Raw genomic sequence first — 12,209 nt, forward strand, 5'->3', positions numbered from 1 at the left:
ATTGACAGACCACGGAGGTGGTTTGAGGTAAAAGGAATAAGGGGCAGGAAGGACACAGACTGTGACTCCAGGAGGAAAAGCACGCCCGGGAGCATGTTGAAAAATGGAAGGTACCTACCTTCCCAGGAGGCTGTGGGGCACCACCAGTACCCAGTGAAGCGGTCAAACTCTTCCTGTATGACGAAGGTGGCCACGCCCGCAGACTTGGGGTCGTCCAGGACATTGGATAAACCTAGGGAGAGGGGCGGAGAGCATCAACAAGGGGTGAGCAGCCTGCTAACATTGGGGATGGCCAGGGGCTCCAGGAGAGCATGAGAGAGAGGGAGAGAGAAGGAAGGAGAAGGAGGGAGGGAGGGAGACGTATGGAGAGGGAGGGAGAGCTCGAGCCAACTGTTTTCTTTTTTTTTTTTTTTTTTTTTTGAGACAGAATCTCGCTCTGTCGTCCAGGCTGGAGTGCAGTGGCCGGATCTCAGCTCACTGCAAGCTCCGCCTCCCGGGTTCACGCCATTCTCCTGCCTGAGCCTCCCGAGTAGCTGGGACTACAGGCGCCCGCCACCTCGCCCGGCTAGTTTTTTGTATTTTTAGTAGAGACGGGGTTTCACCATGTTAGCCAGGATGGACTCGATCTCCTGACTTTGTGATCTGCCCGTCTCGGCCTCCCAAAGTGCTGGGATTACAGGCTTGAGCCACCGCGCCCGGTGAGCCGACTGTTTTCAAGCAGGGCTGCTCCACCTCACACTGCGGACACTGGGGTCCTCTTGGTCTCTAGGGTGGGGCCGTCCAGGGCACGGCAGGGTGCTGAGCAGTGTCCTGGCCTCCACTCACTCCATGGCAGGCCAGGAGCACCCCTGCCCAAGTGTGCCATCTCAAAACGTCTCTGGACATCGCTGAGTGCCCAGGTTTGGAAAAGTGGGACCTGGGCTCATGGGACGGAGAGGCAGCGATCAGTGACTTGAAACCAGGACAAGGAAGGATGGGGTCACTTCTGGTGAGCAGGGGAGTGGACAGAACACACAGGAAGCAGGTGAGATGTGGCCTTGACTTGATGGGGCCGGACAGGCAGAGTGGAGGGGAAGGTGTGCAGGGGCAGAAATGCCCAGGAGCACCTGGCAGAGCACCGTGGCTGGGCCGACGCCTGCTGCAGAAAACCACAGAGCGGCCGGGCGCGGTGGCTCATGCCTGTAATCCCAGGACCTTGGGAGGCCGAGGCAGGTGGATCATTTGAGGTCAGGAGCTCAAGAGCAGCCTGGCCAACATGAGAAAACCTTGTCACAATTAAAAAAAAAAAAAAAAATATTAGCCAGGCGTGGTGGCAGGCACCTGTAATCCCAGCTACTTGGGAGGCTGAGGCAGGAGAATCGCTTGAACCCAAGAGGCAGAGGTTGCAGCGAGCCGAGATCACACCACTGCACTCTGCCTGGGCAAGAGCGCTCCGCCTGAGACTCGCTCAAAAAAAAAAAGAAAAGAAAAGAAAAGAAAACTACAGACCTCCTGGGAGACATGGCAGGCCACAGAAGGTCTGCACGGGAGCGTGGCTTGTGAGGGGTGCATGCAGGAAGACCCTGGCTGTGGGGGCAACAGGGCCTTCTGGAAGCTGGCCAGGTGGCTGTGGTGGCCGTGCACAGGAGGGGCTGGCCCCACCTTGGTGGCAGAAAGTCAGCCGCCGCTCCTCGCCTGTCTCGATGTTGGCCACCCACAGGTCGCTGTTGTTGATGAAGGAGAAGAAGGCAGGGTCGGCAGGGCAGATTTTGGGGTCCATCCGGGGCCCTGAGCACTGGGTCTTGATTTCCAGCGGTTTCATAGGGGACACCTGAGGACAGAGACACCCGGCTCAGGGGGAGGGACCCGCCACGCCGCCCCTGCACGCGGCCAGGGCCGGGGCTCACCATGAAGCCGTTCTTGCCGCCATCGCGGCAGTGGAAGAGGCTGTTGCTGGCCTGGAAGAGGAAGAGGCCGCTCTCGCTGTGGAAGTCGTAGGAGGTGATGCCAAAGACCCCCAGGCGCTTCCGCTCCCTCAGCAGCTCCTCCTCCCGAGAGTAGACCCCGTGGTGGGGCGTGGCCTGGAAACATATGGGCGACGGGGGCAGCGTCAGCGGGCAAAGAGGATCCCCCACTGACCAGGGCAGAGATCCTTGGGCTGGGGCATTCCCAAGGAATCTGACTTTGGGCCTCACCAGAGAGAACTTCCTGCACTGGGCAGAATGGGATGCCGGAGCCCCTGACCCAGTGGGTGGCCAAAGATTGCCAGCAAACCTGGCCCTGCAGGACTGGCTGAGTGTCCTAGGAGGTGGCGGGGGAGACTCTGGGGCCAGAAGCCTCCTCACTTCCTGAGCTCCCTCCCCACAGACCCTCTCCACGGCAGATGGGGCCCCTGGGATGGGCTGTCCCCTGCCTCACACCACCAGAGTGCTCTCTCTGGGTCCCTAGTGCCAATCTTACGGACTCCCCACCCTCCTACCCTGTTCACAATCCCTTCCCATCAAGAGCTTTCGATTTTGTAATCCCAGCACTTTGGGAAGCCAAGGTGGGCAGATCCAGAGGTCAGGAGTTTGAGACCAGCCTGGCCAATATAGTGAAACCCCACATTTACTAAAAATACAAAAATTAGCCGGGTGTGGGTGGCACGCGCCTGTAGTCCCAGCTACTCAGGAGGCTGAGGCAGAAGAATCGCTTGAACCTGGGAGGCAGAGGCTGCAGTGAGCCAAGATTGCACCCCTGCACTACAGCCTGAGTGACAGAGCGAGACTTTGTCTCAAAAAACAAACAAACAAACAAAAAAGCAGAATCTAAAGCAAAATTACCCCCTACACTCTGTGGAAAGTAGTGTAAATATGAGGACATTGGCTTGGGGACGCAGAGACAGGCCAAAGTGAGGGCCAGTGAACCAGTGGTGGAGAAAGTGGGAGTGCCAGGATCTCAGAGACAAGGTTAGATATCATTATTGTTACATTGTTATGTTTGTGTTGTTACTATGTTATAATGTTATATTATTTTATTGTTACATTGTTACTATTTTAGAGCGGGGGATTCGCTATCTCCCAGGCTGGAGTGCAATGGTGAGATCATGACTCACTGTACCCTTGCACTCCCGGGTTCAAGCGATCCTCCCATCTCAGCCTACCAATTAGCTGGAACTACAAGGCGAGTGCCATCAGGCCTGGCTAATTTTATTTTTTGTAGAGACAGGGTCTTGCTGTGTTCCCCAGTCTGGTCTCAAATTCTTGGGCTTAAGCAATCCTCTTGCCTCGGCCTCCCAATCATCAAACACAAAAACACGCCAATGCAAAAGGCATTTTTCCTCCCTCAACCATCCCTAGAGAGCCAACACTGGGTGAGATTAATAATTAACCAGTCTCTCCAAAAGGGCCTCAAGCCAGGTTAATTCCCAGTCTTTGGTGATGCGGTTAAAAGAAAGAGATGCTTTTGGTAAGAGTTTCTCTGTTGCTTGAGTACAGGTGGTCGTGCGGAGGAGGGAAGGCTCACCCGCCACAGTCCACAGGACAGAGGGTTTGCGGAAACCCACAGCCGGTGGGGAAGAGAGGTGACCGAAGGTGTGTATGGCCTGTGGGGCTGGCCTTTGCCCACCTCCTCGCCCACGGCAGGGCCCACGCCCAACAGCACAGCTCACCTGGAAATGATCCAGCATCTGCTTCCAGGACAGGAGCAGCAGAGCCTCTTTCCGGACCTTCTTGGGAATCTCAGAGTAGAGGAGGGAGTTCTCTCGGCTGCCATATGGCATCCCTAAGGGGAGAAAGGAAACACCCAGAACGGGTACCCTGGCTCAGGATGGGGAGATGCCCTCAGCCACGATGCTGACTCCCTGCGGCTGGGCCTAGCTGGTTCCCTCTGCTTCTAGAACATTCTACCAGGCCACTGGCGGGAAAGCCCTCTCAGGAAAGCTATGGATCCCGGGTTTGCATATGTAGGCAGTAGGGTCTTCCACCTGAGATACTTCTGTGAATCTCATGGCCCAAATTACTGAAGAAACAGCACACAAGAGGCTGGGCACAGTAGCTCTCGTCTGTAATCTCAGCACTTTGGGAGGCCGAGGCGAGAGGACTGCCTGAGCCCAGGAGTTTGAGACCAGCCTGGGCAACACAGCAAGACCCCGTTTCAAAAAAAAGAATAAAATAAAATAAAATAAAACAGACAGAAGAAAAAAAGAAAAAGAAATCGTACACAAGAGAACAACAAGGGCAGTCAGGAACAAACATCCAACTCTCAACAGGTTGGGTTCAGCTCTCCAAGGCCCTTCTTTATCAAGGCTTTTACAGAGGACAAGAATTAAATTAATGTAGGATTAGAGGGAGAGCAAAACCATCAAAAAGAAATAAGGGCCAAGCGACACGGCTCACGCCTGTGATCCCAGCACTTTGGGAGGCCAAGTCAGGCAGATGACTTGAGGTCAGGAGTTCGAGACCAGCCTGGCCAACATGGTGAAACCTTGTCTCTACTAAAAACACAAAAATTAGCCGGGCATGGTGGCACATGCCTGTAGTCCCAGCTACTCAGGAGGCTGAGGCAGGAGAATCGCTTGAACCCGGGAGGCAGAAGTTGCAGTGAGCCGAGATTGTGGCACTACAGTCCAGCCTGGGTGACAGAGCAAGACTGTCATAAAAAAAGGGAATGGGGAAGCATGCACCTGGTCCAGTATTTCCCAATCTCACCCCTAATCACATTTGGGCCTGGACCATCCTTTGGGGTGGGGCCGTCCTGGGCACTGCGGGGCTCTAAGCAGCATCCCCATCTTCCACCCACTTCATGCCAGGGGCACCCCACAGTCGTGACAACCACACATATCCCCAGGCATCTCCCAGTGTCCCTTGCAAGCGCAGAATCACCCCCAACCTCAAACCACTGATTTAATCAAAGCTTCTGTAGAAAATGACGGTAGTGAGAGCTGCCAAGTGAGGGTTTTAGGTGGATTACATGAGTTAAGCAACGTAAAGCTCTTGGCACAATGCGTGTGACCCTCTGTGAAATCAGCGTATTTCATCAGTAGGACGTGGCTTTCCACGTACGTGTGTCTCTGCGCTTGGGATAGGTCTTACTGGGGAACGCGCGATCAGGTTCTTAGTGGCAAATAAAATAACTGTATTTTCCAAATGCTCACGTCTTAGATTTGCTGGATGACGGGACCATTGTCATTAGAAAAGGGAATGGCAGAAGCAGGATGGTAATCCCTGGGAAGCTTTGGTTTCCCCTCTCCATGCAACGCCACTGAGAAACCAGGACAGGGCTCCTCCAAGCATAAAGCTGTCCGGTGGCCCACAAACATGACATGGTTAACGACGAGTCACAGACAGCTCGGAGCCCTGGCCCCTCCTTGCTCTATTTTCAACCCTGAGTTTCTCCAGGAGGAAGCCTTGGATTGGTGCTGTCCTGTCCTCTTTTCAGGACCTCCTCATACTTGTCTTTGTTTTTTTGTTTTTTTGTTTTTTTTGAGACAGATTCTTGCTCTGTCACCCAGGCTGGAGTGCAGTGGCACGATCTTGGCTCACTGCAGCCTCCACCTCCCAGGTTCAAGCGATTCTCCTGCCTCAGCTTCCTGAGTAGCTGGGATTACAGGCATCCGCCACCATGCTGGCTTTTTGTTTTTTTGTTTTTTTTTTTCGAGTCTTGCTCTGTCACTCAGGCTGGAGTGCAGCGGCACGATCTGGGCTCACTGCAACCTCTGCCTCCTGGGTTCACGCCATTCTCCTGCCTCAGCCTCCCGAGTAGCCGGGACTACAGGCGCCCACTGCCACGCCCAGCTAATTTTTTGTATTTTTTTTTTTTTAAGAGACGGGGTTTCACTGTGTTAGCCAGGATGGTCTCGATCTCCTGACCTCGTGATCCGCCCGCCTCAGCCTCCCAAAGTGCTGGGATTACAGGCTTGAGCCACCGTGCCCAGCCTATTTTTTGTATTTTTAGTAGAGATGGGGTTTCACCATGTTGGCCAGGCTGGTCTACACTCCTGACCTCAGGTGATCCGCCCACCTCGGCTTCCCAAAGTGCTGGGATTACAGGCATGAGCCACCACACCCGGCCCTCGCTTGCTAAGAGAACAGGAAAGCCACAAGCTCACCGCCTCCAGGATTAGTGCTTAATAAATAATATCTGTGCCATTTTTATTTCTCGTTATAGGCAGCCGCAGGGTCCTCCAGTTTCCCCTGCTTTCTTTCTGTGTCCTGACTGAAAAATCACAGAGTGCCCTGACCTCTGTGGCCCAGCCAGTTGCAGGTTTTTCCCTGCAGGCTTGAACCAGAGCCTAGAACATTCCCAGGCACCGATAAATACCGAAAGCCAGCCCTGGCCCTGAGCCAAAATCCTTAAACCCTCACATAAACTCTATACCCTGAGCCCCTTGCCGAGGACACACCTGGCTATAGAATGTGCTTTTCTCTGATGCCCACTGCAAGGACACCGAAGCCTACTCTGCACCGAAGGCCCCTAGGAAATGCTTTGGACTCATCCCCCTGGTATTTAGGGTTCCTTTCTTTGGAATCCCAACCAGCCCCATCTGGGGACGGCTCAGGGCACTTCCTTGTGGGAACTCCTCTGCCGCTGCCTTTGGGGTAACTGTAGCTGCGGGTTCAGTGGGATGAAATAGAACCTTCTCACTATTCACAACAGCAAAGACACGGAATCAGCCTAAATCCATCAACGGTAGACTGGATAAAGAAAACGTGTACATATGGCCGGGCGTGGTGGCTCACGCCTATAATCCCAGCACTTTGGGAGGCCAAGGCGGGCGGATCACGAAGTCAGGAGATTGAGACCATCCTGGCTAACACGGTGAAACCCCATCTCTACTAAAAATACAAAAAAATTAGCCGGGCGTGGTGGCAGGTGCCTGTAGTCCCAGCTACTCCGGAGGCTGAGGCAGGAGAATGGTGTGAACCCGGGAGGCGGAGCTTGTAGTGAGCCGAGATCACGCCACTGCACTCCAGCCTGGGCGACAGAGCGAGACTCCATCTCAAAAAAAAGAAAGAAAATGTAGTACCTATATACCAGGGAGTATTATGCAGCCATAAAAAAGAATGAGCTCATGTCCTTTGCAGGGACATAGATGGAACAGGAGACCATTATCCTTAGAAAACTAATGCAGGAACAGAAAACCAAATACCACACATTCTCACTTTAAAAGTGGGAGTTAAATGATGAGAACACACGGACATATGGAGCAGAACACATACTGGGGCCTACTGGAGGGTGGAGGGTGGAGGGGGAGAAGCAGACAAAAGAACTATTGGGTACTAGGCTTAGTACCTTGGTGATAAAATAATCTGTACAATAAACCACTGTGACACAAGTTTACCTGTGTAACAAACCTGCACATGTACCCTTGAACCTAAAAGTTTGTTTTTTTGGGACAGAGTCTTGCACTGTTGCCCAGGCTGGAGTGCAATGGCACGATCTCGGCTCACTGCAATCTCCACCTTCTGGGTTCATGCGATTCTCCTGCCTCAGCCTCCCAGTACCTGGGATCACAGGCACATACCACCATACCTGGCTAATGTTTCGTATTTTTAGTAGAGACAGGGTTTCACTGTTAGCCAGACTGGTCTTGAAATCCTGACCTCGTGATCCACCTGCCTCGGCCTCCCAAAGTGCTGGGATTACAGGCGTGAGCCACCGCGCCCGGCAACAGGGTTCCTTTTAAAGTGTATTTATGGAAAATGCAAAGTTCAGTGAGATGTGTGTGGGAAGGAGAAAAATCGTGCGGAGAGTCAGGGGTGAGCAAAAGAACCCAAGTGCAGGAAACACGACTCAATCTCTCAGAGCCCTTGACACTGCCGGGACCCCGACCGTCCGGACGCCCGTGGGGATGAGAGTTGAGTGATGTGTGATTTCATTCGTGTGAAATGTCCAGAATAGGCCAATCCACAGAGACAGGAAGTGGGTTCATGGTTGCCCAGGGCTGGGGAATGATGGCTGATGGGGACGGGGTTGCTTTTTGGGTGAGGGAATGTTCTGGAAGTAGACAATGGTGATGGCTGCACAACTCTGTGAATGCACAACTAAAAGCCACTGAGTTTCACACCTTCAAAAATGAAACCATGTGAATTACATCTAAATTTTTAAAAAGCACCCTGGGCCAACAGGAGGGGTGGGAGGGATGGGAGGGCCTGGGCAACTGGTCCACAGGGACTCTGCGGGAGAGCGAGAGCTTTCCAAACAGGAAGTCAAACCCACAGACTTGCCAAGGACACCAGGGCCACCTCCCTCCAGGCTGATTAATCAATGATCACCAAATGGCCCCTGCCAGCACATTCCTCGGGTGAGCTGCTGCTGGCCGCACCATGATGGTGACAACCGGCCTTTTGAGGCAAGGGCTGGAGGTGACTGCCAAGAGCTGTGGATTTCTGATGCCCCATCCCTCCTCAGACCTCCCTCACCAGCTCTGCCCCTGCAAACACGCCTGCCGCCAACCTGTCACCCACCCACGCCCCGGTGACCCAGGCCTGCGCAAACACCGTTTCCCGTCACTGCACGCTGTGGCCTCATGTGGCTGGCCTGGTGGGGGATTGTGATCCACACAGGGCTGGGCTCTCCCCTGGGTCTCGGCCTGGGACGCCGGGAGACAGGAATTCTTGCTTTCCCTTCCGAGGGAGTTCCAGAGCTGTCTGGAACCCTGTGGCCTCCTCCAGCCACAGAAGTCACCGTTTGCAGTGGGGAGAGGCCGGTCTGCATGGGGCAGGTACAGGGTTGGGAGCGTTTCCCAATGCTGCAGTCTGAGGCCTGGAACCTGAGCCAGGCCCAGCCCATCTTCCCAGCAGCAGGAACTGCATGTTCCCCCGCTCCTGCTAGCCTGACGCTGGGGGCTTCATCATGTGGATCTGAAAGAGGCCTTCCGGAGGGGCCCAGTGATTAGCTCCACACGCCCCACAGCAAACCTGGTGCCTGCTGAGAACACGGGTCCCCAGAGGGAGCAGAGGGAACAGGTCCCATGCTTTGAGCAGCAGGCCAGGCCTGGCCTTGGAGTCTGGATGCTGGGCTAGTGCTAAGAAGTGTTATTATTACTCAGAGGCTGTGGGGAGGCCTGCCCCGAGAACCTGGATGTGACGTGAGCTCAGTGCTGCCCCTGACAGTGTTAAGTGACAGACTGGAGTAGGTGAAGGGTGAATGTCACCCAGAAAGGGGCAGTCTGGTTTCTGAGCTGCTCTAGGTACATTCTGGGGTTTCTGTCAAGTTCATGCCCACTGGGGTGGGCCCTCAGTACCTCCAGGGTATTGTGAGGACCTGCCCATCCGAGCCCCAGACACACACAAGCCACAGGCGACCCGACGACCTCATCTATGCGGAGTCAATATGATTCTTTGTCCCGGAAATTTAGAGAAAGTTCCTCCGTTTCTGCTGGTGGCTAGAACCTGAGGCGTGGAATCCCAGGGGCCGTGGAGGGTTGTAGAAGACAGGCGGGCAGCCAGGTTGGGTGGACCCATGGAGACGCACACATGGGAGGATGCCTGGCTTCTGGAAGGCTCCGGTTCTCAGGTGCTGCTTCCTGAGGTCCAACAAGCTTTCTGCTCTTGGATTCCATGGGATGCCCCTCCACCTTTACTCCAGGGGTACTTCATGGCTCAGACGAGCTTGGAGAGTTTCTGTACCTTTTAGCAGCTCGGCGGAGATTTGAATGACGGCCCTGACAGAGAGGTGTCCGCACCCTGGGGCTTGGGTGTGGAGGCTACGTTACACAGAGAGACAAGCCTGTGCAGCTGGGATTAAGTGAAGGCTCTTGAGCTGAGGAGATGATCCTGGATTACCCAAGTGAGCCAGATGGCATCATGAGTCCTTATCAGAGGGAGGCAGGCCAGGCACGGTGGCTCACTCCTGTAATCTCAGCACTTTGGGAGGCTGAGGTAGGCGGATCACCTGAGGTCGGGAGTTTGAGACCAGCCTGGCCAACATGGAGAAACCCCACTTCTACTAAAAATACAAAAATTAGCTAGGTATGGTGGCAGACACCTGTAATCCCAGCTACTCGGGAGGCTGAGGCAGGAGAATCACTTGAAACCAGGAGAGGTGGAAATTGCAGTGAGCTGAGATCGCACCATTGCACTCCAGCCTGGGTGACAGAGCGAGACTCCATCTCAAAAAAAAAAAAAAAAAAAAAAAAAGGCAGAGGGGAATTTCAGACAGAAGAGGAGTAGGAGAAAGAGGCTGTGTGACCATCAAGGCAAGAGGTTCCAATGTTGTGGCCACAAGCCAAGAGATGCCGGCTGCAACCAGAAGCTGGAAGAGGCCAGGACTGGTACGTTGATCTTGAATTTCTGCCCTCTAGAACTGTGAGAGAATCACTTTCACAATGGCAGCCACAGAAAACTCCTCCAAACACCCTGACCAGGACAGCAACCCCAACGGGAGCAAGCGGCCGGGGATGCCATGGGATAAAAAAGGGGCAACGGCCCATGGCAGCCTTGGTCTGGACACTTGCCGTCGCAACAGCCAACCTCTCTCAGGTTATTGAGACTCAAGCCATTTCAGTCCAATTTCTCCCAGACTGGAGTTGGCCAGCATTCTTTTTTTTTTTTTTTTTTTTTGAGACGGAGTCTCGCTCTGCCACCCAGGCTGGAGTGCAGTGGCCGGATCTCAGCTCACTGCAAGCTCCGCCTCCCGGGTTTACGCCATTCTCCTGCCTCAGCCTCCCGAGTAGCTGGGACTACAGGCGCCCGCCACCTCGCCCGGCTAGTTTTTTGTATTTTTTAGTAGAGACGGGGTTTCACCGTGTTAGCCAGGATGGTCTCGATCTCCTGACCTCGTGATCCGCCCGTCTCGGCCTCCCAAAGTGCTGGGATTACAGGCTTGAGCCACCGCGCCCGACCTGCCGGCCAGCATTCTTAAAGGCCCAGACAGCCTAGGTACAGAGGCTCACGCCTGAAACCCTAGCATTTGGGGAGGCTGAGGCAAAAGGATTGCTTGAGCCTAGGGGTTTGAGACCAGCCTGGGCAACATGGCAAAACCTCATCTCTACAAAAAACTGTCTGGGCATGGTGGCACATGCCTTTAGTCCCAGCTACCTGGAGGGCTGAGGTTGGGAGGATCATCTGAGCCAGGGAGTGCCAGGCTGCAGTGAGCTGTGATTACACCACTGCACTCCAGCCTAGGCAATGGAGACCTCATCTCTAAAAAAAATAAAAAATAAAAGACAGTAAATGTTTTTGGCCACGTGGGCCATATGATCTCTGTTGTGGTGACTCTCCCGCTGTAGCTTGAGAACGGCCAAAGTTGTCAGGAAACTAATGGGGACCAGGAAAACCTGACTTCTGAAGAAGGCTGTCGCCTGCCGACCCATTCTGGATGATTCTTCCTTTTAAATTCTTTGTTTGCCAAACCGCCATCTGATGCCCACACCAGCCTGTCTGTGGAGAGGGACTGCGCTGACGGGGGAAAGAGGACAGCCACCTGGTGTCCACCTCGGTCACTGTCGTTAGCACGTGGTCAGCCACAGGCAGAGGACAACAGCCGTTCACTGGTTCCAATGCTGGCTGGGGCCGCAGCACATGCGAGCCTGGGCTCAGAGGCTGAGGGCCCCACCCTGAGTCCCGTGGATGAGCGCAGCAGCCTAGACAAGGATCCCAGTGCCACCCCACCCCCAAGGAACACTTGGCAATGTCTGAGGACGTGGCTGCTCCTGGCATGGAGTGGGTGGAGGTCAGGAACACTGCTCAGGACCCTGCAGTGGCCGGACAGCCCCACCCCAGAGAATGATCTGGCTCCAGTGTCCGTGGTGCCAAGCGGGAGAGACGCTGCCTGTGGTGCCCAGCCATGTGTCACGCTGCTTTCAAAGACACAGGCCTGGCTGATCTCTCCAAGGTGTCCTTCCTCCCAGCTTTTAAGGCCTCTGGGCGCAGTGGGTACCATCCGGATATCCGCTGCCTAACTCATGGGAGCCAGGCCCGCCATGGCTGCAGAGGCTGCTGGAGAACATGCAGCCTAACCCGCGCCCTGAAGGCATTTGTGGTGCAGAGGAGCCCAGTCCCATGAGGCACTGCAGACGCTGCAGAAGGAGCTGCATGCAGGCACACGCCCAGAGGAGGAAGTGTTGATCCAGGGCCTGCAGCAGGGGCTGCAAGCGTGTGGCAAGGTGCCCCTGTGCTGTCACCGGCGGCAGACCAGCTTCCGCCATCCAGGAGGCTTTCCTGGAGCCTCAGGATCCTTCCTGATGCGCCTCCGTGGTAAGCTCCCACCGGAGTTACTCCCAACTCCCTCTAGGAATGGTTCAGTCC

At 54.7% G+C, this 12,209-nt stretch overlaps 1 protein-coding gene across 3 annotated transcripts in view; it reads right to left on the reverse strand.

The window, feature by feature from the left end:
• LOC105487141 (dipeptidyl peptidase 9) overlaps nt 1–12,209 on the reverse strand; it is a 51,047-nt gene that overhangs the window by 28,608 nt on the left and 10,230 nt on the right. For all 3 annotated transcript variants that reach the window (XR_011617573.1, XM_071086892.1, XM_071086893.1), the window contains 4 exons: nt 3,629–3,741; nt 1,887–2,060; nt 1,642–1,810; nt 119–232 (listed from right to left, as the gene is read on the reverse strand). Coding sequence is in view for 2 of the 3 variants with exons in the window: in XM_071086892.1 (XP_070942993.1) it covers nt 119–232; nt 1,642–1,810; nt 1,887–2,060; nt 3,629–3,741 (570 nt within the window). In the remaining variant the exon portion in view is untranslated. The remainder of the gene's footprint in view (nt 1–118; nt 233–1,641; nt 1,811–1,886; nt 2,061–3,628; nt 3,742–12,209) is intronic.

The sequence above is a fragment of the Macaca nemestrina genome, chromosome 20 (genome assembly GCF_043159975.1).
Source record: "Macaca nemestrina isolate mMacNem1 chromosome 20, mMacNem.hap1, whole genome shotgun sequence".
Classification (NCBI taxonomy): domain Eukaryota; kingdom Metazoa; phylum Chordata; class Mammalia; order Primates; family Cercopithecidae; genus Macaca; species Macaca nemestrina.